The 25,910-nt window shown below is 45.1% G+C and overlaps 1 protein-coding gene across 5 annotated transcripts in view; it reads left to right on the top strand.

Moving 5' to 3' along the window:
• The window catches only part of CTNNAL1 (catenin alpha like 1), a 144,014-nt gene that overhangs the window by 67,620 nt on the left and 50,484 nt on the right, over window positions 1-25,910 (top strand). For 3 of the 5 annotated variants that reach the window (XM_065584127.1, XM_065584128.1, XM_065584125.1), the window contains exons 5-8: window positions 6,711-6,800; window positions 7,110-7,280; window positions 11,590-11,790; window positions 24,171-24,257. In XM_065584127.1, the coding sequence (XP_065440199.1) occupies window positions 6,711-6,800; window positions 7,110-7,280; window positions 11,590-11,790; window positions 24,171-24,257 (549 nt within the window). The remainder of the gene's footprint in view (window positions 1-6,710; window positions 6,801-7,109; window positions 7,281-11,589; window positions 11,791-24,170; window positions 24,258-25,910) is intronic. The other 2 variants (XM_065584130.1, XM_065584129.1) reach the window with 1 other exon arrangement.

Here is a 25,910-nt window from a genome sequence, read left to right as displayed (position 1 = left end):
AATTGGACAGTGTCCAGCGGAGGGCAACAAAACTGATTAGGGGGCTGGAGCACATGACTTATGAGGAGAGGCTGAGGGAACTGGGATTATTTAGTCTGAAGAAGAAAAGAATGAGGGGGGATTTGATAGCTGCTTTCAACTACCTGAAAGGGGGTTCCAAAGAGGATGGAACTAGAGTGTTCTCAGTGGTGGCAGATGACAGAACAAGGAGTAATGGTCTCAAGTTGCAGTTGGGGAGGTTTAGGTTGGATATTAGGAAAAACTTTTTCATTAGGAGGGTGGTGAAGCACTGGAATGGTTTACCTAGGGAGATGGTGGAATCCCCTTCTTCATTGGTTTTTAAGGCCCGGCTTGACAACGCCCTGGCTGGGATGATTTAGTTGGGGATTGGTCCTGCTTTGAGCAGGGGGTTGGACTAGATGACCTCCTGAGGTCCCTTCCAACTCTGATATTCTATGATCTTGCTCTCCTTCGTTGGTTTACGCAATACATAGCTGTCCTGTTGTCCTCAACATTACCCCGATAGAAGGGCCTGCAGTATCATGAAGGAAGTGCTAATATGCATAGCAGACTGCTCTTAGTCCAGGATGTTGATGTGGAACGATATCTCTTATGGGGATCATTTGCCCTGTGCTCTGGCACCCCGTTCATGTGCCCCCACCCCAACCCAAGAAAGAAGTGTTTGTGATGCGAATTTTCAAAAGTGGTAGATGTGGAAATAGAATTCCCATTTAGGGGGTGTTTCCACTGCCTGAGAGAGTCTAGTACCTGTGGAGGCACAGTGATTCATTTGGAAAGATTGTGTCTGTTTGAGGTGTATGTAGGCCTTAGCCAGGCCTGAAGGCATCTGAGATGCAGTCTTGCATGTGGAATAATGAATATGGAGGCCGACATGTGACCTAGGATTGTAGACAGGCCTTTGTAGTTGTTTGGGGGTTGTGCTGTAGAGCAGAGCTCAGGGTGGATGTAGTGGAAAATCTGTCCTCGGGCTGGTAAACCCTGGTGGTTAGACTTCATCAGGGCTGCACTAGACTCCCTATCTGCTGGACAGTATTAACGTAGACTTTTTTTAGATTGATGCAGAGACCCAGAAACTGAAATAGGGCTACGGCCTTGGACGTTGCTGACTGGGCCTCTTGGGTGGAGCGGCTTCTAAGGAGCCAGTCGTCCAGATATGGAAAAAATGTGATGCCCTACTAGCACAGGTGAGACGCTATTGCTGAGAGGACCTTCATAAAGACCCTTAGGGCCATAGATATCCTAAGGGAAGGACACGGTATTGGTAATGTTCTGAGCCTATTGCAAAAAGCAAAGAATGCTTGAGGAAGGGATGAATAGCCTATTTTCATCTTGGAGGTGGAGGGCAACGAAACAGCCCCCTGCTTCTGTGGGTGGGTTTATGGTAACTAGCATAACCATCCTGAAGTACTGTAATAGGATGTAGGTGTTCCGATTCCTGAGATCTAATATCAGCCTCTAACCTTCACCTCTTTTGAGAACCAGGAAATATTTGGAATAGAACCCCTTTCCAACAAATTGAGAATGAATTGGCTTGATTGTCCCTAAGTGCGGGAGAGATTGGACTTCTTGCATTAGAAGATCCTTGTTAGAGAGATCCCTGAAAAGGAAGAAAGAAAGGGAGGGTGGGCGGGACAGAACAGCAATGAATGGAGTATCCTATAGTGACCACCCCTAGAATCCAGTTGTCTGTGGTGATAAGCTCCCAGGTTTGTAGGGAATCGAATAGGCAATCTCCAGAAGGAGGATAGATGGCAGAATGGTGCAGTTGGTGGGTCTGGAGGAAAAGATTGTTTGAGGCCCTTGACCATATTGTCAAAATAATCACTTAGAAAGGTGCAGGGTGGGTGGTTGTAGAGGAGGGTAATCCTCTTCTGGGGGCTTTGTAGACCTGTTGCAGATGGTACTAAAATGGTGGCTAAGGACTGTGAAGCCATGTCAGTGTCACTGAGAGTAGCCTACAGGGAAGCTTTAGCAGTCAACTGAGCCTCTGAAATGAGGGCTGGAAATTGTTCCTTTTGGTCTTGTGGCAGTTGTTCTAGAAAATGAGCAAACTTTGAATAGTTGTTAAAAATCATATTTTACCATCAAGGTCCGGTAGTTCTCGATTTGAAATTGATGAGCAGCTGACAAACAGCTTTTCCTACTCAGGAAATCTAGGTGTTTAAACACCTTCTCAGAAGGAGAGAATCTGGAGCGGGCTTGACAATCATTGACCATGTCTACAACCAAAGAGTTGGGGGGCAATGAGTTAAGAAACACTCCATTCCCTTGACTGGAATGTAATATTTTTATCTGACTCTTTTAAGTAGATGGGGTAGTGTCATAGATTACATGCTGGTGATGACAGTGCTTCATTGATGGGTAGGGATATCCTACTCTGGGGGGATGATATGTAAAATGTCCACCTGGGAATGTTGAGGCTCTTGTACATCCTCCAATGGAATCTGGAGGGATTCTGCTAACCACTTCATTAAGTCCTGGAAGGCCCAAAAGTCATCTGCATAAGAAGACGATGGCAGCAGGAGCATCGTTGCCTTGTCAGGGATAAGGAAGACTTGGATGAAAGGGGTAACCCTTCATTTGGTGGCTCTCGCTCCTCGTGAGTCTCCTCGGGTAGCAGGGAAACATTCAGTACTGTGGTGGGCTATTTTGCAGTGCCAGTGGCTGTTGCAGTACTGGCAGGCGTTCCTGCTGTTGTTTCTTGTAGGCTGGTACCCTGTAAGATTGGGTGCCATAACCTACCCAGGCGTTCCAGTAGTCCCACTGTAGAGGTGGATAGGGGAAGGATCCCCACAGGTATTTGTGCTCAGGGAACCTAGGGCATCTGCTGGGCTCTAGAAAGTCTTCCTCAGGGTATGTCTCTAGAGGCGTGGTGTTGGTAAGTGTTGAGATAGAGCCCTGTATGAAAACCTCCGAGTCTGAGGATGTCATCTTCCGAGTTGAATAGTGAGTCTTTGGGCATCGGTGCTGGTACTGAAGGCAGTGAATCAGGTCTTGTTCTTGCGAGTAAGGGTTCAGTAACCAACTGTTGAAGTGGCAATGGGGAAGAGTCTCTTACAGTGCCATTTAGGAGAGGGTACTGCAGTTCATCTGTGATGGGATCCTTGGGAGAAAGAAATCTGGAGGGCATTGGAGGGCTATGATAACGAGCAGTAGGAGCCTGATGCGGTACCAGGGCCTGAAATGGGGATGGTTGCAGGGCTAGAGATGCATGTGGTAGTGGAGAGGTGGATGAGGTGATGTCTCAGTGCTTAGAGTGGTTATGTCAAGAGGAAGATGGTACTGAGAGATCCAGCAGTTGGTCTGAAGGTCTCTCTGGCTCCAAGAGGATGTCTGTACCAGTGCCCTTGAAGTGGTCTTCTTAAGAGTCTCTGGTCTTAGATGAATCTCACTGCTTAGAGGTGTCAGATGGTATAGAGGAAGGTGCCTCTTGGTGCTGCTTCGTTGATGATTTCTCCAATTGAGACGACATCTAGGCGGTACCAAAATCTTGGTACTAGAGTCAGCTGGAGCCTAGTCTGCTCTAAGAGGTGACTTACTCCTCTTTCGAGAGTCTTTGGTGGGGAAAAAGGAGTTTTCTTCTCTTAGTGGCCTTCATCTCTGAAACTGCCCCCGAGCACTGGAAGTCACTGGTACGGTGAGGAAGAGGGAATCAGACCCGTGGGAGATGAGGAGCATTCCATTAGGAAGAGCTTGAATCTAGCCTCTCTATCCTTGTGGGACCTGCCCTTAAACTCTGAGTAGACTTTGCGTTTGGATGGGATATGAGATTCTCCAAGGCAGTGCAGACAGCTGGAGTGCTTGTTGCTATGAGGAAAAGATTTGTGGGCAGGTTTGATAGGGCTTGTACCTTGAGGCCTTAGGCATAGTCCAGGGAAGTGTCATAGACCACAAAGCCTGCAAGGTCAAGAAATTGTGTTACAACTAAGAAAAATTAACAGAACTAGAAAAAATAATAAAATAAATAGCGTTATTGAAGCAAATAAGAAAGAAAGGTGAAAAATCAGCTAGGAAGCAGCATTCTTCAGTTGCTCTATTTTGAGCCTCAGGCTGCTGAGAAGGAGTTGGAGCAGCGGTGATCTTCATAGAGACATTGTTATGATATGATTATGGCCTAACTATGAGGTATGTAAGATATCATTGAAAAGGTTATGATTCATTCAATCTGATTGTCGTATTTGTATGCATGTATCATTTTGGTATCTGAAGTTAGGAATATTGTCTGTGCATCTATTACAATTGTGTTTACTCCTGGAGAACGCCCACTAGGCAGAATGTAATCAGTCTAGATAGCTGGCTGGGAAGGGTCATTAGGGAGAACAGTAGGTTTTAGAAGAAACTAATCTCCCACTGGGGAGCCTTCCTGAGGATGCTACAAACAGCCTCTGAGTTATGGCTGCTGTGACCCTACAGGGACATGTGACCAAGTCACGTGGCACTGGTCTCCATCTTGGAATACCAGTGTTTTTCCACTGAAAGGCGTGGGAACTAAGCTTGGAGACAATGGGTTTCCACCATATGCAAAAGCTATTTAAGGCAGGGGAGTGACATCATGGTGATGGTTCACTGACTCCCTGCACAAAGAGACTCGTGAAAACACCTGAGAAAGGAGGACTGAACTGGAGGGAAGGGCTGAACCGAGACTAGAGGGATTTATGAAAGGAATACATGGGGTTTTAAACTGCAAGCAAGTGCAGCTTGCTCTTTAAGAATCAGCAACTGCCTTAAATCATCATTTAGAGTGAGTATTTGATGCTCTCATATTCAATCCCTTTAGTATATTAAGCTTAGACTGCGTTTTTGTTTATTTGCTAGGTAATCTGCTTTGACCTGTTTGCTATCCCTTATAATCACGTAAAATCTATCTTTTGTAGTTAATAAACTTGTTTTTGTTTTGTCTAAAACCAGAGTGTGGAATTCATAACTTGGGGCAGAAAGCTGTGAATATTCCTCTCAAGACTGGGGGGGGGGTGTGAATTTCATGAGCTTACGCTGTACAGTTCCCTGTGCAGCACAAGACAGTATAATTTGTGGTTTACCTTCCAGAGGGGGTGTGCACCTGAGAAGCTGGTAAGTGCCCTAGCTGTATAGCCTCCCCATGCAGGGGCTGGTCAGAAAGCCTGACTGCATGTTACTACAGCTGGGTGTGTCCCTACCTGTGTGCTGGTGAAAGTGTGAGACTGGGAGCATGTCTGCAGCTTGTCACAGCATTATAGGGTGAGTGGGAGCCCAGTCTGGTGGGTTGGGGGGCTCAGTGGCACCCCAGTTCCAGGCGGCACCCCATGGGGAACCCGTCACCCCCCCAGCACAAAATTGTGCTACAACTAAGAAAAATTAACAAAACTAGAAAAAATAATAAATAATCATTGAAGCAAATAAGTAAGAAAGGTGAAAAAGCATCTAGGAAGCAGCATTCTGCAGTTGCTCTATTTTGAGCCTCAAGTGGTTGAGAAGGAGGAGGAGTTGGAGTGGTGGTGAGTCTGCACCTAGCTATATGCCCTTGCCTGGGAGCACTAGGTTCTGCACTGTGCAGGCATAGTCTTGTGGATGCTGCTATTTACAATTTCCATTGGAGAGGTCACAGGCAAGTGTACAGCCTACGGTTGAACACCCATATGATCATCTGCTCAAAGAAGAATTTAAGAGTATTTGACCTGGAGTGATGAAAGGGCTCTCAGTTCTTTAAAGATTAAGACACTATGCAACTGAGTTCTGCTGGTGTGTGTGAGACTTTTTTTTATCTTTAACTCTTTGCTCTTGTAATGACTTTAATGTGTCTTGAGCATCTTTCCTCTCTCCAGCTCATAGCCCTCAAATTCTCTCCTCTTGCAGGGCTTACTTTCCCTGGGCTAAGTGACACACATCCCTCTCCTGGGAAGTTCCTGACAAATTTCTGCTACTATTGAGTTCCTCTCTGTACAAATAGATTGGTTTCTAGCTAAGTCAGATAAGTATTTCATCAAGTAAAATTTTATGCACTTAATATTTTAACTACCAAGGTTGTAATTACATAATACTATTATTCTTTTTAAAAGAAGAATAATTTTATAGCATCTTTCTTTATGAAGATTCTTTGGTTTGGCAAGTTTTTCAAAGGTGACCTAACAAAAAAGCGCTGGGTTTATGCTTTTTGTTTGCTTTATGATGTGTTGAGGGTCTGATTTCTCCCTCTGCCTTTCCCTCTCACTTCCCTGCACACCGTTTTATTTTGGGATGGATTTTTTTGCTTGGTTTTTACATTAGAAATGTCATGTCTTGCCTTCCTGTTTATTCAAGAGGACTCCTTTGGATTAGCAAATTAAAGGAGTGGGAGCTTTCTTAGGACATAGCTGGAGGCTCTGGGATATTGAATATATCGGAGACCTTTTCTTCCAGGAGTTTGACTCAAATGGATGTTAACAGAAATAAAATATAGTTTTCAAATAGTCCGACATAAAATGTCTTCCCCCTTCAGTTGCTCAGGTTTCATTCTTTATTGTTTTGTGATGTCATAATTCTGCACGTACTCTAGATTTCCAAGAAGTTGTCTGTTGGGAATAGACTAATATTTCAAGACTCTCACATCATAAAGCTGCTTAAAAAAAAAGACAACTTTTTTCCTTTTGGTTGGTCCTTTTCTTTCTTTATAAGTAGCTAATTTCTTCAGCTATCATCCAAGAATACTCAGTGTTTTCATTTTCTTTACATAGGATTTAAAGGATGAAAAGAAAAAAGCTAGAATGGCAGCAGCTAGGGCTGTGCTTGAGAAATGCACCATGATGCTTCTCACTGCTTCAAAGGTAAGACTTCACCTACTTTACTCAGTATTGGTGAACCACAGATTATAGTAGCTGGCAGAATAAGGTAACCCTGTTTCCACAGCTATATTTATAAAGATTGCAACAAAAGAAATTTGAATGTAAAATGATGTTGGGGAGAGGCTTTTCCATGAGTAATGCTAAAAATGTTGTCATGTGCAATAGTAAGTTAATTGAAGGAATTTGTAATAACATTAAACATTTTTGCTTTAGGCTGGGTATAGAAATGAGTATTTATTTCATTATACCACACGTGGACTTTTGGGTAATATGTTAAATTTATTTTTAAAGACATGTCTGAGGCATCCTGACTGTGAATCTGCTTGTTTAAACAAAGAAGGAGTGTTTCACCGAATGAGATTAGCTTTGGAGCAGGTAATAGAGATCGTAACTGACTCTAAACCCAGTGGAGAGAATGAAATGGCTGCCATAAGTATATATACGAGCATCAAAGAATTCAAGGTAAGGATAAAGACAGTATTATTATTCTGTGGCTTAAAAGAATTTGATTACAACATAAATTTCAAAAATACATATGTACAGTAGGAAACTAATTTCTCTGCACCTTGAATGAGTGGCAGTTTCCAATATCAGGCTTTGCACAGAGCTCCCAGAAGTTCATTATAGTTTGAAAAAAGATGGTTATGGGTTGTCTGATGCTGCCACTGTACATCATCTGCTAATATTCCAACCACTTCTAACACTCGGGAGTAGATCAAAATGTATTCAGATCTATATGCTATGTTGAAGTGCTGCTCTCAACTCACATTCCTAGGCGGCCCAGATAGTAGGGTATGTCTACACTCACTAACCCTGGGCTCTGACACAGGTTTAAGGCCAAGCCCCGTTTCTGTCCACATTGAAATCATTCACTCAGACCCACAGACCCTACTGGCAGGGGGGAGGTGTGTGTCAGAGCCTCAATCCCCCTTGAAATGATTCAAAGCCTCAGGCATTGCTATGTGGCTGCGAGGTCAAGTCCAGGTTGCCACATTCAGGTTTGGAGAGTCCAACAATGATATCCCCCAGTTCTCTGCAACTGTGTTTCCTAGCCCTTCAATCCCAAAGCTTTCCACTCACTTCCCAGGAACTGAAAGCAACCTCCTGGTTCAAATGCAGCTGTTTGGCATTTAATCCTTCACTTCCACATGGACTGCTCCACTGGAAACACAGTCAATGCCAGCATGTATTTGAATGGCCAGCAGTAAGATCAAGTCCTGCATCAAGCGCATTGCTAGCTGACCAGAGAAACAGAGCTGGATTCTAGTTAAACTCTGGTGCAAGGTGGGAAAAACGTTCAACTTCATCAAGAGCACAAGAAATGATCAGGTCTACAAAACTGTATCCAAGCGGATGGCAGTGTTGGAGATCAGTTGGACAGCAGAACAGTGTAGAGAGTGAATAAAGCAGCAAGTCAACGATGTTAACGTCCCATTCCAGGACCTTCCTACAGCTACTGAGTGTATAGCTGAACCTTCTTTTGCTAGGTCCTTTGAAATGAGGATATGGTTTCATAAGCCATGTCAACCCGTAAGTGGGATCTCCTAGAATAACAGTAGGGACAGTGACTCCATTTATCAGAATGTCATTCAATGGGAATAATGTTCCAGCTTCTCCATGATGGTAAAGTCTTGATCTCTGGAACACCCTGGCATCATGCACCCTGCCAGTGTATCTGACATTAATTCCATGAATCTGCCCCTGTGGTTGACCAGGGCCTGCATAATGATGGAGTAGTACCTTTGTGGCTTATGTACTCATGCTTCCAGTGTATAATTTATAGGCATGAGTCCCTGCATGGTCCCGGCACAGATTGGAAAACTCATTCACTGAAAGCCAGCAATTATTTCAGGAACATTTGTAATGCCCATCAACTTTGGGTACATCCTCTGCTCAGAAACCTCTGCCACAACAACCCTCACAATTGATTTGCCAGTTCCAAACTGTAGCAGTCTGGGGTAGCCAGCATACATGGCTATAGTGATCTCTGTTTGGACCAGCATGACCTCTGTTATATGGGTGTCCTGGTGCTGGAAGATAGGGAAGGCTGATCACAAACCTCCAGGAACATCTGCTTCTTCATGCGAAAGTTCAGGACCTACTGCTGTTCATTCCCATGTCCACATGACAATGTGATCCAACCAATCTGTGCTTGTGGCCCTGCTCCAGAAGCACTGGTATACATAGGGGAAATCTGTGACTAAGGCAAAAGGCATGAGCAGCATCAACTGGGTTGCTGCTGGAATGACAGTACCCCTTTTGCTCTGGCTGCTGGGAGTATACAGACACAAAATGGGTTGGCAGGATGTGTTCATGGGGTAAAACCACCCAAAACACTCTCAATTAACTCCCATGGGACAGACAGACAAGTTCTCCCACAACCCTCTGTGAACCAAGCCCTAGAGCAGGGGTCGACAACCTATGGCATGCGTGCTGATTTTTAATGGCACGCTGCTGCCCGCCAGGGTCCCACTCAGCCCGTTGGCGAACCCCGGCAGCAGGCTGAGCCGGACCCCAGCAGGCAGCAGCGTGCCATTAAAAATCCTGCCCGACCCAGCCTGTTCTTCTCCACCCCCCACCTACCGCTCTCTTTGGCAGGGGCAGGGGGCAGAAGCAAGCTTGGTCCTGCCGGCTGCTGCTGTAGGGCAGGCTCCACCGGCAGCCAAGCTTCCCCCTCCCCCGCCTCTTCCCCCAGCGTGCTGCGTCGAGCCCCACCTCCTCTCCCTCCCTGCCGCCGATGGCCCTTGCGAGGGAGGGGAGAAGAGCAGCCCCAGCGCCCTCACTGTTCAGACCGGTAAGGAGGCTGAGAAGAGGCAGGGGGAAGTGGGATAGGAGCGGGGTGTATCCCTCCAGCCCCCTGCTGTGAGCTGCTCAGGGGGCTGGGAGCACCCCCCGATCCCAGCCCTCTGCCTTGACCCCTGCACCCCCCTTGCACCCCATCCCTGATTCCTGTACCCTCCACACATACCCAGCCCCCTCACAGCCCATGCCCTGATTCCTGCACCCTCCACACATACCCAGCCCCCTCACAGCCCATGCCCTGATTCCTGCACCCCCTAACACGCCCCCATCCCTCTGCCCTGACCCTTGCACCCCAGCTCCCTGCATCCCCCCCCCCGACCCCATCCCTGACTCTTGCACACCCCCCCCCACCCTGAGCACCAGGTTGGCAGTGGGCTGAGCGGGGCCGGTGGCTGGGACCCCAGCTGGCAAGGGACCAGCAGCCAGAACCCCAGACCGGCAGCGGGCTGAGTGGGGCCAGCAGCCGGGACCCAGGCTGGCAGGAGCCAGCAGACGGAACCCCAGACCAGCAGTGGGCTGAGCCGCTCGGCCCACTGCTGGTCTGGGCCCCCGGCCCCGCTCAGCCCACTGCCGGTCTGGGGTTCTGGCTGCCTGCCCCTTGCCACCTGGGGTCCCAGCCACCGGCCCTGCTCAGCCCACTGCCGGCCTAGGTGAACAGAACCCCCTTAAGATCAGCATTTTAATTTAATTTTAAATGAAGCTTCTTAAACATTTTGAAAACCTTGTTTACTTTACATACAACAGTAGTTTAGTTATATTATATATAGACTTAGAGAGAGAGACCTTCTAAAAAAATGTTAAAATGTATTACCAGCATGCGAAACCTTAAATTAAAGTGAATAAATGAAGACTCGGCACACCACTTCTGAAAGGTTGCCGACCCCTGCCCTAGAGCAACTACAGCTGACAAGAATGCAATAGCCCACAAACCCACAAAAGCTGAAGTTGTGACTTGGGTCTGCTTATTGTAGTATGGATGTGCCAGCATGGCTGTGAGGCCTGCGTTTCCAATGCATTGTGGATGTTCAAGGGCAGACATGGAACTGCCAAATCTGCAGGCATGGGTCACACCGGTCTGGGCTTAGTGTGCTGTGTAGATGTACCCATAATGTCTCAGCCAGCATTTCCCTGAAATAAGTCATTAAGGGGTGGACTAAGGAAGCTCCTAGTTGATAGTTGGTAATTAAACTTTTAACATTTTAAAATCTACACACTGAAAACATCACCCTTCTGTGAAAAGAGTGTAAAAGAGCAAACTGTCATTTTGAAGAAACCGTTCTAATCCAAAATCATCTCTTCTGCTCATTTAATCTTGCTCTGCTAAAATCCCATTGGATATCACATCCCACCGAGAACATGTTTCTGATTAAACGGATGTCTTAGCTGAACACTTGACAGTCTGTCCTGCCCAAGATTTATTCCTCAGGATGGCAATCGGGGTAGAGCCTGGCCCTTTGCATCCTGACTTTGATCTTATCTGATATATCCATTCCCTGGAGGTTGTGCTACTCTTTTTTTCCATATCCCTGCACCTAAAATTTGGTCAAAATTCCCGTGATGCGGCTGTCCAAGAATATCCCCTTTACTATATGTAAAATTTTTATAAACGTTTTGAATGCAGGAGGATGTGTAAAAGACCAAACAAAACGTGAATACCACATTGTTTAGCAACAGTCACTAGATTGGGTTTATCTTCCTATTCACAGCAGAACTATTATAGTACAGATATATTGAAATATGCTTAACTTTGCTGTTTGTTTCAGAGGTGAGACACAAATTACGTTGCTAATGGTGCTAGTAGGTGAAGAAACAAAATGGATGGCTGCGGGTGGGTAAAATAATTTCTCATTGGCAGAAAGTGCTAACAATAGGCTAAAGAAAAGCTGAAGGGTGGGAAAAAATGCACGATACATCCGCTATCTGTATTTACATGAATGATTTACAGGGAACTGAATTTTATCCTTTACAGAATAAGGTGGAAGGTCTTCGGGAGAATCTTTATTTTCTCTCTAAAGAGAATCTTTCAACAATGCTGGAACTCATTCTGGAACACACAGAAGATTTTACTGATTCTGCCTACACCAGCCATGAGCACAGAGAACGCATCTTGGAACAGTCCAAGCAGGCTAAAATGGAACTAGAGCAGCTGGTTTCAGTGTGGATGCAAGCTGTAAGAGCTTTTTAGCAAAGTAAATCGTTTCATCTATACTTTGGAAAGAAAAAAAAATGTTTTTTAGACTCTCGTTTTTGGTTTAAGAAAACAGAATGTATAGAATATATCAAAAAGCAGTTCATTATAACGACCTCTACCCCAGTCCTCTACATCGCTCTTGCAGACTTGAGGATATTTTAGTTTTCCATTGTTTTAGTCCTTCTCTGCCCCCATAATGCTCTGAATTCTGGCCACCATCCTTGTGGTGAACAATTGCATGGCATTCTTTTCAGAGCCAGTTGTTGCTCCTTACTTGATTAAAAGAATTACTGTTGAGTAATGAGATAATTATTTTCTCTCTATCAGCTTTTTAATTAAAAACAAAAGTAGTAGCCAGTGGAATATTTTAAATTCAAATATACTAATGGAACACTTAATCATGTGTCCTACTTTTCCAATATTTTTAGTGTTCAAAAATAATTTGTTCCTTGTGGAGGTTTTAAATTGGTATAGGCGGTCAGTTTTATTTGTTTCACTGAAACTCAGTATACAGGCTAATCCAGAACATTCAAAACTTTTGAAAGCTAAATTCCCTTTCAGGAATATGAAAACAATTGTGCAGCCCTATCAGCTCCCTGATGTAATGTTGAAAGTCTACTCAGAATGAGTGTCCGCTCAAATGGGCAGACATCACACCCCTATTTGGGTCACATTTTCAAGGTTTTCTTCTTAATCTTAACAGTGGAAACTGATGTTTTTAATGGAAGCTGAAGCTCTGGAGAATAATTGAGAGGCCTGGGTTCTCCCCAGTTGACTCCTCTGTGCTTTCCCAGGCAGAGTGTCCCACACTTTGGAAAATATTGAGTTAATCTGTAGTCCAGTTAGAAACCTTACTTACTGTTTACTTTAAAAAAAAAATTATGGACTGATATTTAAAGCTTTTGAACAAGGATCATATGTGACTCATGTTGAAGAATACACAAGCAACATTACAGAAAGAGAGTCACTAGTAACGTAACTGTCTATCAAGTCCTTTATCTTATACACAGAATTCTTGAGTCTGGAACTAACTGATGATTATCATGCCCACAAATGCACAAAAGTAGCTAATTGGCTAAACATATTGGTTCCTCCTAAACTCTTCCTATATAATCTGGTAACTGCAACACAGTCCCAGTGTTGCTGCTTCTGTGCCACGTGGACCAGCTCTTCACAGCAGCTTTGCTTTGAGTTTGAGGATATAATTTGTAGACTTGGGTTTTGATGACAAACCTGTCTTCCTTATTGTTCTTCTCTTTCTTACCTCCTCCCCAGTAGCAGTGTGTACTAGCTGTGGAATAAAAGCATAGTATATTTTCCAAAGATGGCTGTCTGTGACCATCCATTACTGGAGATGAGTGACCATTTGGGTCCCTGCAGCAAGTGGAGCACTGTCCATTGCAAAGATGGACAAAGGTGCTTGCTGTAGGGAATACAGCCTGACTCTGGCCAAAGGGCATCCTCTCTGTATTTGTGATCTTGCTAAGCCATCAAACCCAACACTCATAACCTCCACCCTGGTCCCGAGTCTGGTAGTTCTTCATTCTATACCGGAAACCCCAGCTCCCAGTACAGTCCTTTCTGGGTGCTTGTCTGCCCAAAGATGTTCATTTTTCTTAATGAGATGCTGCTCCCATGGCTATGTTGCAATCATTGACCCTCTCATTATTGTTTCTATGGGAACTGTGATTGGGAAGAGCCCTCACTGGTGACGTTTATTCCCTGCCTGCTGCCACCCTTTCTTGTGACTCCATAGGCTTCAGACAATAGGTTCCCACCTCCTCAAATGGGTGTAACCCATCTGAATGCACTCTGTCCTCTTCAGGATGTCCTCCCAGAAAAAGGGTCTTGAAAGAGATATGAGCCTCTGAAGGGGAATCTTAAAGGTCCCATATGCTGAGGAAGGAGAGGCCTCATTCCTCTGTCTCCTGTCCGGGTGATTCAGAGTCTGCAACCCAGAGTTCTTAGTTGTTCCTGTTCTTACTTCAATAGTAGTGGAGTTTAATGAGCTTATAAGTTACTTAATCACTTGCTGATAGTCAAGGAGTTTAATGGTCCATATGAATCAATTAGGTGTTGAGGAGACAGCCTGCTCCTGAGAAGACTTGCCTAATAAGGATGCTTTTAAAAGGAAAAATATGAAAAGGGATTTTACCATCTTCTGTCAATGTTATTAGGAAACATTATTAATTCTGAATGGTAGATCCCTGCTAAAATGGTATGTTAGCAATATCCGCCAGAGGCCATGCTTAATGCCTGAAATGGATGCCACTGTTGGCTCTGTCCCTTTTAAGGCACAGTATGTGCAGCTCTGTGACATTTCCTGCTTTATTTCTCCTCCAGTTTCCCTCCTGAAGAGTTACTGCCCTGTACAGTCCTGTAGGGAGAACTCTAGGACACATGAAGAGGGTATATGTTTACTAAAAGTACTCTGCAGAACTGCTTGTGACATTAAAAGATTTTCATTTAACTCCCTCCTTTCTCATAGCTAAGAGACAGATCTGGCTGCTGTCCAGCATACCACACTGTCCCTTAAAACCAGCAGTCCCAGGTACTGTTTAATAGTAACTATATGTTCAACAAAGCCCTTGATACCAGAGGTTCTTAAGAGAGTCACAGACCTTTCAGGAATCTTTAACTGTTCTTCCTTCCTTAAACTCTGCATTAGATTTAAAAAAATCCCCAAACCGTTATCTTTGATATTACTTGTGATTCAGCAAAGTTGTCATCTTGTTTTTTCTGCACTGTGGTAGCTAGGAGACGTATTAGGCTACTGTCCATTTCTAGAACCCACCTGATTCAGGAGCCCAGGCACTGGAGCTAGGGCCATGGTGTAGATTATGTATACAGATTTATAATTCAGTTAATTGGGTTGTTTGAGGGCTTATGCTGTACCTCTAGTACTTTTCTTGTTCCAGGCAACAGCTGAGAGTTGGCAGTTCTTTTGCTGGCAGTAGTCAGTTGAGCCACAGATCTGGGTAAGCTCTCTGAGCCTCAGGAAAAGGCAGGTTTAAATGCCTCTGTCCTGGGGCAACAGCATAAAAGATTTTTTCTTTCCCCTATTGCTTCATATTTAAAGTCATCTTGCAGGTGCTTCTGGGGAATCCTAAGCAAGATAAAGCTTTACTAGCACTCTACTAGTAGTCACTAAAGCCTGACAGCAATTTAGAAAGCTTCAGTTCCTAAGCTTTTATTTGTACAGGACAAAGATGTTTTGTATATCCTACAGAAGGGATATTTCTTAGACTTTCTCCCTCAGTCTCCATTCTTCCTCTTGACTCCAGTAAGGGATGGCTTTATGGGGTTCAGTTTAATGGATTTTGCATTTAGGATCCATTGTATATCTGGGCAGAAGGGACTCGGGTCCTGTGTCTGACAGTACTGATTTCCCATAAAATATGGGAGATATAGTACATTCCATCCTGTATTTGCCCCTTTCAGGGCTGGATTAAGGCATGTGCTTTCTAGGCCCTTACTCCAGATCACGGCATCACATGATGAGATCAGAATCTCTCCTCCTTTGGTTTTGTTTTAAAGTTCTTTGAGTACTTGCTCATGTCAATTCCATTTTAGGTGTGTGCGTGCACAGTTGCCGGAGATTTCTGCCTTAGCAGTATTCTTAGGGCCAGCTGTGGCGGCCTCTGGAGTAGCGCTCCCATGCGGGGGTATATCAGGTGCCGCTGGCCCTGCGCCCTCTCAGTTCCTTCTTACTGCCCATGGTGGTTAGTCAGAGTGCCTTTCCTTGCGTAGCAAAGGCTAGCGGTTTCTTCTTGTCCACAATGGACTTCGTGCCTTAGAGCGTCTTGTAAATAGTTTGTTGATAGTGTTGCCTAAGTAGCTGTTGAGTATAGTCGTTAGTTAGCAGTTAGAGTCCCGTCTGGGACTTCACCCTAGGCGGGGCATGCCCCACTCGCCCGGCTTTAAGTCGTGTTTGACATGCAGCAGACCGGTGTCCATCAATGATCCACACAACAGTTGTCTCAAGTATCTGGGAGAAAGCCCAAGGAAGGACAAGTGTCATATTTGTAAAAACTTTCACCCTCGTACCCAGAAGGAGCGGGATATCCACTTGAGGGCTCTCCTAATGAAATCGGCTCTTTGTCCTGCACCGGAGTCCACCACGGCTGACAGTGTGCTGAGTGGATCAGCTTTGGTGCGGAGCACGCCACTAGCACTGAACTCAGCCCAGCACCGCTCCCCTTCGCTGAGGAAGTGGAGCCCTTCAGTGCCGAAGGACCGAGGGCCTATGGGCTAAGGACCTATGTCAGGCCATGTGCCCGCTTTGGGGCTTCAAGGGGGTATTGCGGTGGTCAGGGACCCTCCCCCCACACCGGGCAGTGGCAGGAGCTCCCAGCCTACAGTGGGGCCTTCAGGGCCTGAAGCGGTTCCGGCGGCTAAAAAGCAAAGCTGACTGGCTCCGCAGGTGCCACGCTAGGGGACTGAGGCAGCCCCGTCCCCAGCACCGAAAAGCAAGTCCACTGGAGTTCAGCAGCACAGACTCGTGAAACAGCCTCGGGCACCGGATCGCAATTGCAGGTCTCCTTTGCCACGACCTCGGTCCCTGCCTCGGCTCACTGGCCAGAAGGCCTACGTTCCAAATGAGATCCACGCTGACCAGGCTCTTGTAATGACTTTAATGTGTCTGGAGCATCTTTCCTCTCTCCAGCTCATAGCTCTCAAATTCTCTCCTCTTGCAGGGCTTACTTTCCCTGGGCTAAGTGACACACATCCCTCTCCTGGGAAGTTCCTGACAAATTTCTGCTACTATTGAGTTCCTCTCTGGTCTCCAGATCCTTTCTATTGCCTATGATCTGAGACAGAGCCCTCCTATGTCCATAGCCCTCAAACATTAGCCCAAACTTTGACATGTAAATTAGTTTTTGTATTAGTTAGTTTAATCGTAGTTAGAAAGGATCACTTGCCATTTGCACTGGCCATACCATACAGCACTAAGGCCCCCATGGCCACGCTCACACCAGCAGACCAACCTATTTGAAGACCCCAGCCAGTTCTCCCGCCAAACCTCATTACACCCTTCTTAAGGACCTGGTGCCTTACCCAGACCCTGAGTTGCTGATCCTGTTAAACCTGGTTCTGGTGAGAGGCATCATTACACCATCCACATGTCATTTCATGGTCCCAAACACTGGCTGGCCCATGTGTGCTTTGACAATGTCAGGCTGCTGATTGCTGAGATATGCCTTTGACTGTGCTGCTACAAGACAGATGATACCAATGGAGTTGGATGATTTACCCCATGGACGAACAGGACGTGGTGCTGCTGGTTTCCCTAATGATTCAGACCTGGGACAGCAGCCCAGATAGTGCGTCCAGAGGCCCCTACATCCCTGTGACCTATACAGTGGAGCTAGAGATAAGTGGTACCCCCCATCAAGCCCACCTCCATACCCATATGATCCCACCCACTGGCCGCACAGGAGCTCTTTGGATCCATGTCATTGAACTCCAGACTATGAGAACCCAGGACACAGCTTTTGGCAGACAGCGCCTCCAAGAAAGGCGCCTCAGACCTCCCAGAGCAAGTGGCGAAGCAAGAACAGCCAGAGCAGCCAGTTTGCCAGCAGGTGTGCTGACAGCATCATCTTCTCTGGATGAGGCAGTGGTGCTGGCCTCTCCCTCCCTTCCGGATGACAACAGACAGTGCTAGGAACTGCTGATGAGGATTGCTGGAAAAGGTTCAGGATCTCACCCATGGACATTCTTCAGTCTCCTTCAGGCTCCTTCCTAGGAGGCTCTCCCTAGGCCGTTTTGGAGCCTCCTAAGGATATGTGGCACACAGCAGCCGTCGAAGAGGGCTGAGAAAAAATGTTTTGTTCCCTCCAAAGGGGCGGGATATTTGTTTTAAACTGTAACCTGAACTTTCTTGTCGTCTAAGTGGTCATGGAGGAGAACAGACTTCAACCCAAGTCTGCCCCTTCGGACAAGGATGCCGAGAGACTAGATCTCTTCAGCATAAAGAACTTTTTGTCAGCCAGGCTATTATTCCGTATTGTGAGCTACCAAGCACTCGTGTCAAAATATGATTTTATTCGTTACATCACAGTCGGAGATCATCAGTTTATTACCACTGGAATGTAGACCCCAGTTTCAGGCTATCTTAGTTGAAGGGAAGCTGGTATCCAGATTGTTACTTCAGGTGTCACTTGATGCACTGGACATGGCTTCATGCGTCAGAGCAACTTCAGTGGTTATGTGGTGGGCCTCTTGGCTGCAGTCCTTTGGGTTCCTGATGGAGGTCCAGGCAACAACTGAAGATCTCCCCTTTGAGGGTAACAACTTTTTAAGTGAGAGAAACTGTCACTTCCTTCCCTTAAGGATTAGTACGCCATCCTCTGCTCCTTGCAATTACACATCCTGGCTCTTCATGTGAAATATTCTAAGTCACTGCCGCACAGATACTGGCCAGTCCCTCAGCTATGCTATTACTAGAAGACCTGTGAGCCACCAAGAAAACACCAGAGGGTGTAGCGTGGCTGACATATTGCACCACCAGCATACCCTCTCTGGACTCAGCTGCCTACCAAGAAAACATTTTGATGGAATGCTCGAGAGCTATCAACCAGTCTCCCTCAAACTTTTTGGTGGCCGCCTGGCTCATTTCCTTCTGACATAGCAGTGTATAATACCAGGCAAATGGGTCTTAGACATCATTGCAACTGGTGCATGATTGAATTCCTGCCCTCCCTCCTCAAAAACCCCTTCCCCATCCCTATTCGGGGACACTTCTCATGAGAGGATTCTCAGCAAGGAGCTGGACTCTTTAGTCCAGTTAGGGGCAATAGATCCTGTACCCCCGTGTCACAGGAGGGGGTGGAAGAGCTTTTACTCCAAATACTTTCTAATGGCTGGAGACCCATCCTAGACCCCAGGCAGCTGAACAGTTTCATCTGCCATTCAGGATGATTTTACCCAGGCCACTATAATCCCCTCCCTGAATGCAGGTGACTGGTATGTGGCTCTCAATTTGACGTACGTCTATTTCCGTATAGATACTATCCAGCGCCGAGGAAATTCCTGCGTTTCACTGTGGGCTTAAAGCATTTCCAGTACAAGGTTTTACTCTGGCCATTTGAAGAATGTCTTTGTCATTGTGACTAACAGGAAATCCTCTACAAGGAAGTGTTGTGCCGCCAAATGGAAGCAGTTCTCCCTATGGCGCGAGACGCATAATTTGCCTCTGGAGGAGTTTGGATTTCCTCTGGTCTTGGACAATGTTTTTTACAGAAGTCATGGCTGTGGTGGCAGCACACATGCACCATCAGTACAACCCTAGATTTCCCTACCTACATGACTGGCTGCTCATGGGATGATTGCTTCAGGAGGTACAGGCATCAGTCACCTTTTTATTCGGCCTGTGTCATTCCTTGGGATTTCAGGTAAATCCAGGAAAGTCCACTTTAACACCCACAAAAACTATAGAATGCATTGAATCATCATAGAATATCAGAGTTGGAAGGGACCTCAAGAGGTCATCTAGTCCAACCCTCTGCTCAAAGCAGGACCAATTCCCAGCTAAATCATCCCAGCCAGGGCTTTGTCAAGCCGGGCCTTAAAAACCTCCAAGGAAGGAGACTCCACCACCTCCCTAGGTAACGCATTCCAGTGTTTCACCACCCTCCTAGTGAAATAGTTTTTCCTGATATCCAACCTGGACCTCCCCCACTGCAACTTGAGACCATTGCTCCTTGTTCTGTCGTCTGCCACCACTGAGAACAGCCGAGCTCCATCCTCTTTGGAACCCCCCTTCAGGTAGTTGAAGGCTGCTATCAAATCCCCCCTCATTCTTCTCTTCTGGAGACTAAACAATCCCAGTTCCCTCAGCCTCTCCTCATAAGTCATGTGCTCCAGACCCCTAATCATTTTTGTTGCCCTCCGCTGGACTCTTTCCAATTTTTCCACATCCTTCTTGTAGTGTGGGGCCCAAAACTGGACACAGTATTCCAGATGAGGCCTCACCAATGTCGAATAAAGGGGAACGATCACGTCCCTCGATCTGCTGGCAATGCCCCTACTTATACAGCCCAAAATGCCGTTAGCCTTCTTGGCAACAAGAGCACACTGTTGACTCATATCCAGCTTCTCGTCCACTGTGACCCCTAGGTCCTTTTCTGCAGAACTGCTACCTAGCCATTCGGTCCCTAGTCTGTAGCAGTGCATGGGATTCTTCCGTCCTAAGTGCAGGACTCTGCACTTGTCCTTGTTGAACCTCATCAGGTTTTTTTCGGCCCAATCTTCTAATTTGTCTAGGTCCCTCTGTATCCTATCCCTACCCTCTAGTGTATCTACCACGCCTCCTAGTTTAGTGTCATCTGCAAACTTGCTGAGAGTGCAGTCCACACCATCCTCCAGATCATTAATAAAGATATTAAACAAAACCGGCCCCAGGACCGACCCTTGGGGCACTCCGCTTGAAACCGGCTGCCAACTAGACATGGAGCCATTGATCACTACCCGTTGAGCCCGACGATCTAGCCAGCTTTCTATCCACCTTACAGTCCATTCATCCAGCCCATACTTCTTTAACTTGGCGGCAAATCTAGACGCAGTTGGAGCCAGGGCCTACTTTACCACAGGACAGATTCCTTGTGATGAGAGATCTCATTTAACTTCATTTCATCCCTCAGACAACAATCTGTCCCTGCTAGGTCACATGGCTGCATGCATCTATATGACCCCCATTGTGGTCTCTGGGTTCGAGTGAGGAAGGTATGTGCTCCAAGCAGAGAACCCCATAGACAAAAGTGTCTCGATTTCCCCAGTCTCCTGACATCATTCCCCTAGTGAATCAAGAGGGACAATGTTTATATAGCAGTTTGTTTCCATCTGCCCCCTCTTCCTCCCCCCCCCCAGACACTTGTTACAGATGCCTCTGCTGGGCTGGGTAGCACACCTGGATGACCTCACAGTACCTGGATACCAAGAGTCACACTCCACATCCACCTTCTTGAGCTTTGAGCAGTGCAAAAAGTTCCTGCCCTTTATCCGGTCCAGTCACGTCCGGGTCAGGTTGGACAGCATAACCGCTGTTTACCATATAAACAAAGGGGGGGGGGGGACACCAAGGTCCAGCCCACTCTGCAGGGAAACAGTCAAGCTCTGGAATTGGTGCATCCAGCATCAGATCATCCTCTCTGCAGTACACCTGCTGGGGTAATGAACTCCCTAGCAGACACTCTCGGCAAAGGTTTTCACAAGGATCGTAAGTGGGTGTTCCACTCATCAGTGGTCCAGCAGATTTTTCATCAGTTGGGATTCCCATCATGGGACCTCTTTGTAACCCAGGAAAACCATTGCCCTGCCTATTGCTCTCAAGATGCTCTGGGGCACGACTCCAGACAGGATGCAATGATCAGGCCCACTGATGTATGCTTTCCCTCCCATTCCCCTCCTATCTTGCACCCTCTAAAAGATCAAGTGGGACAAGGCAACAGTGATTTTAATAGCGCCATGGTGGCCATGACAGTTCTGGTTCACGATGGCTGTGCAGATAGCCTCCCACCCATGCGTTCACCTGCAGTCATTTCTGGACCTGCTGTCACAGAGCAAAGGGAGGACCAACCATCCCTCCATCTGGCAGCCTGGTTTTTGGATGTGCAACAAGTTTAGAGATTCTTCTCAGAGTAGGTTCAATCCATCCTTCCCAATAGTAAGAAACCTTCTACAAGAAAGTGTTGTTACCAAATGCAAGCAGTTCTTCCTGTAGAGCCAGATGCATGTTTTGCCTCTGGAGGAGTCTGGATTTCCTCTTGTCCTGGACAATCTCCTCTCCTCTACTTGAAGTCATCAGGCCTGTCCATTAGTTCGCTATGGGTACATTTAGCCTTTCATCCTGTGGTGGTGAACTGCTTAATTTTCACCCACCCTATACCAGCTATGTTCTTAAGACATTGTCAGAACCTTCCCATCAGTATCAAGATTTGAATCTGATGCTTTTGCAGCATAGGAACCTGCCACTAGATCCCTTGGCTTCCTGTACCCTCTTACTTTTATTGATGAAAATGGCCTTCCTAACTGCTATCGCCCCTGCCAGGAGAAAGAGGGAACAATAATGTAGAGCTCTGGCCTTCTACCTGGACAGGGCAAGGCCCTTTAGAAGATCTCTGTGGTTATCCATTTCCATTGCTGAGAGGATGAAAAAAGAGGAATATCTTCCCAAACTCACTGAATGGATTTCCACTGCATCTTCCTCTGCCATGAGCTTGCAGAAGCCCCTCCTTCTCAGTCTGTCAGGGCTCATTCCACCAGAACTTAAGCTCCCTTCATGGAATGAGATTCCCTGCAAGGAATCCCACTCCCTGAGGCCTGTAGAGCAGCAGCCTAAGGATCCTTTCACATGTTTACCAGGCACAATGCCCTGATGGAAGCCTTAGCTGAGGATGCTTCCTTTGGTTCAGTGATCCTATGAGTTGTGGTGCAGAGCAGTTCCTTGCACCTGCCTCCTCAATAAACACTGCTTGGGAGTCACCTACGGTGAATCTCCATAGGGACCAGTACTTGAAGAAGAAAGAGATTCGTGTTTGAGTAGTGTCCCTATGGGTGCTCCACTTGAGGCATGCATACACCTTGGATCAGAGATTTTTGATAGCAGCACCCTTGTACATCGGCCTCTGAGTGAGCATAGTGCCCCAAAGACCTCAGCACTATGTTTGCCCCAGCCTTTGCAGGAAAAGGCATCAGAAGGTTCAGGGAAGGCCACTAAAAAAGGAGTTTTAGTTCTCACAAAGAGTCCACTTTAGGAAAAAGTCTCAGTCTTTGCAAAAATCAACTGTCTGAGTTCTGAGGTCCCATGCTGGATACTACTGAGGTTCCAGGCTCCTTTGGTTACTGGTAGTACTTCTAAGAGCCATGCTACCAAGTGTACTTCCATACCTAAAACATCCTCAGTACCATCTAAACATGATGGTGATAGCTGAGAGAAACATTCTGCTTCCAAGAAGCTCACACCAACAGACTTTATTAGTATGTAACCTTCAGAACCTAGACATATGACTCCCTTGGTATCCCAGAAGTCTAAACTGCCATCTCATGCCATTTGGTTACCTCCAAAGCACTCAACATTATCGGTACTGACAACTTCTAATGAAAGTGACTTGTTGAAACAGACACCTCCCTCGGTACTGCAAATCCACCCAGTACCGTAGGAGTTTAGACATTCCCAAGACTTTCTTTTCAGTTGAGCCAAAGTGTCATATTCTGACAGACAAAAAATTGCCTTAAGCAGGAGCGATGGAGAGAACATATCAGAACATAAGAGTAAAAGCATTACAAGAATATTGTAATTATCCCCAAAACAAACATTACAAACTCTATTTTAATGTAATTTTTTGCCTGTTATTATGGCGTACATTTCTGGGGAAGGCAATTGAAAGAAAGTATAAAGCAATTCAAGAGACTCTGAACAATCAGGAATATTGATTTAAGATGTTGTGTTTTAAAAGATACAATATCAGACTGGGCGGCTGTTCCTTTTTAAAAAAAATTATGCCACACACAATCCAGAATCTGTGTTAAGATTGTGCTGTGTTTGTTGCTGTTAAGAGAGAGTGAGTCAAGATAAGGTTTAAATCTGACCACATCCATCTTGTGTTGATGCTCTTAATTAAGATATCTCTCCTCCCCTCCCCCCAATCAAGTTTTGGAGAAAGAGAAACTTTTTAGCCCCTACCTTTTTTTCAACATGCATCCTCCTTCACCTCTTTTGTGCAAGTTGTCTTGTTTTGCAAATACACACAAATTCCAAACATGAAAGCATTGTTTTTGTATAAATCGAATGAAAGATTCATAGCAACAGTTCTTATGTTACAGGAATAGTTGAAATTTGTAGGGCATAGAAAAAGATTTATTCTATTATTTATTAAGGAAACTTCTTGAATTTAAATGACAAACATTAATTTGATGAATTACTCTTTTTTTAAAATAGTGAGATTTTTTATAAAATCTACTCGTGTGGGCTTTTAAAAACTGGAATAGCTTTAGCTAGCTTAACAGGATGGTTCAGGCATAAAGATTTGATAGCTGATACTAAATAAAAAAGCCCTCTTTTCTCAAAAAGGACACAATGTTCAAAACTGAAAAATCCTTGTTGAATAAAAATAAAGTTGATGGTCTGGCATCATTAATTGTTTTTTGTAGATTATTGCTTCAGTGATGAATAAACAAATGCAGTAGTAATAATGAGTTCTTAATATAAAATAATTTGATTTTTGTGTGTGTGTGTGTGTTTTTTTTTTTAAAGAAAATGTACTTAACACTGAATTACTGCATTAACACATCCTGGGATAATTTGTACGTCAGTTGGAGTATTTTTTTTTAAATGTTTGGTTGTCTTTTCCTTGTAGCAAAGCCAGAAAACAAAGGATATCACAGAAGACTTGGAAGTAGCTATACTAAAAACATGCCAGTGTATGAATGAACTCAAAAGAGAAGTAAGTACAGCTTATATAAACACAGTCTGAAGAAGATTTTGAATCTCCTTTATTTTCACGTGTAATGCAAAATAAGGCTCTGACTCTGCAAAGACAAACATCACATTACATGCTATGAATAGTTCTGTTGACTCAGCTGAACACTTTGATAGTCTCAACTTTATGCCTGTAGGTAGTATCATAGAATCTTATCCTGCAACACTTACTCAAGTGAGCAGAAAACAGTGGGACACTTCTAGGAGTAAGGACTGTTTGTGTAAGTAAGTGTTACAGGATCTGATCTATAGTGAATTTCCCAATGGAGCAGTGCTGCTGTAGAAGTCAATTAAAAACTTCTTCATAGGGAGCAGGAACAAGTAGTACATTTTCAAATGCATATATATAATCCACAGAGAGGCAAGGAAGATGAGGGTAATATCTTTTAGTGGACCAGCTTCTGTCCCAATTTATGTTTATCTCAGACACTCTGCTTCCTTCCCCAAACCTGAAGAAGAGCTCCTTGTAGCTTGGAAGCTTGTACCTTCCACCAACAGAAGTTGGCCCAGTAAAAGATATTGCCTCATCTACCTTGTGTGTCTCATATCCTGGGTCCAATACAGCTACAACAACACTATATATAATCTTCCAATTTAGTGCCAGATTTTGCTCTTGGATGCATGCATAGCTCTGATTAAAGTTTACTCTATAAAAAGGTAGTACTTTCTTCACAGGATTTTTAAGAAACCAGGAGTTATGTTGACTGGTAATTGTTACAGTATCCACATGTAGTTGTGAAAAATTAATGGCTTTTGCAATTTCTTTGCATTTCACCTATTGCAATTGAAAAGGAAACTTGCTTATTTTCACTATGAAATATATTAAATATGTGCCTTACAAAAACTTTTTTTCAGGTATCTTGCGACAATAGATATTGTTAAAATGCAGCCTAAAAAAACTAGAAGTTAATTATTTACCAAGATTATTGTAGGAACTGCAATTATTCATAGTAGTATCTGACATCCTGCACATTTTTATCCTGAAGAATTCAAAAGCACTCTAAATATTACATACAAAAACTGCTTAAAATCGCTTTTTAGGTGCTAAGTCATGATCTTGAACGTTAGAAGTGTCAGAATGTAGGTTGATTTTGAAATCTCAATTCGATCTTTATGTGCATATGTATGATGATTCAGTCTTTAATTAATGATCATGTGCTGTTTTATTTTCCCCCACGGGAACTGTGCCTCGTTCAGTGCACAGGGTGGATGGTGCTCAGTGAATGAGGCAGCTATTTGGTATTCTGGTTTATCCTTATTCAGTGAATGGTCTTATGCCTTGTTTACTGCACACAACTCAAATTCTCCATTGAATACAGAATTAGTGATTTCCTTATGGTCTTTTTTCTGGTGTTCATCACTCTAGTATCTGAGTGCCTCACAACATATTAAGGAACTTATCTTCTCAACTTCCTGGGTGATAAGAGAATTATTGTTCCCATTTTACAGTTGGAGAAACAAAGTGATTTGCCTGAGGTTTACTCCTGGGGGAATTCTGCACCACTTCGCACATGCAGAATTCATGTCCCCTGCAGATTTTTTTTTTCTCCGCAGAATATGGCCACACGAGGACAGGGACAGTTTTTCCTAACTGAATGGCAGTGGCTAGGAGTCTGTG

This window comes from Chrysemys picta, chromosome 2 (assembly GCF_011386835.1).
Source record: "Chrysemys picta bellii isolate R12L10 chromosome 2, ASM1138683v2, whole genome shotgun sequence".
Lineage (NCBI taxonomy): Eukaryota > Metazoa > Chordata > Testudines > Emydidae > Chrysemys > Chrysemys picta.
Note: the sequence above shows the minus strand (reverse complement) of the source record. Positions and strands in the feature narration are given on the sequence as shown.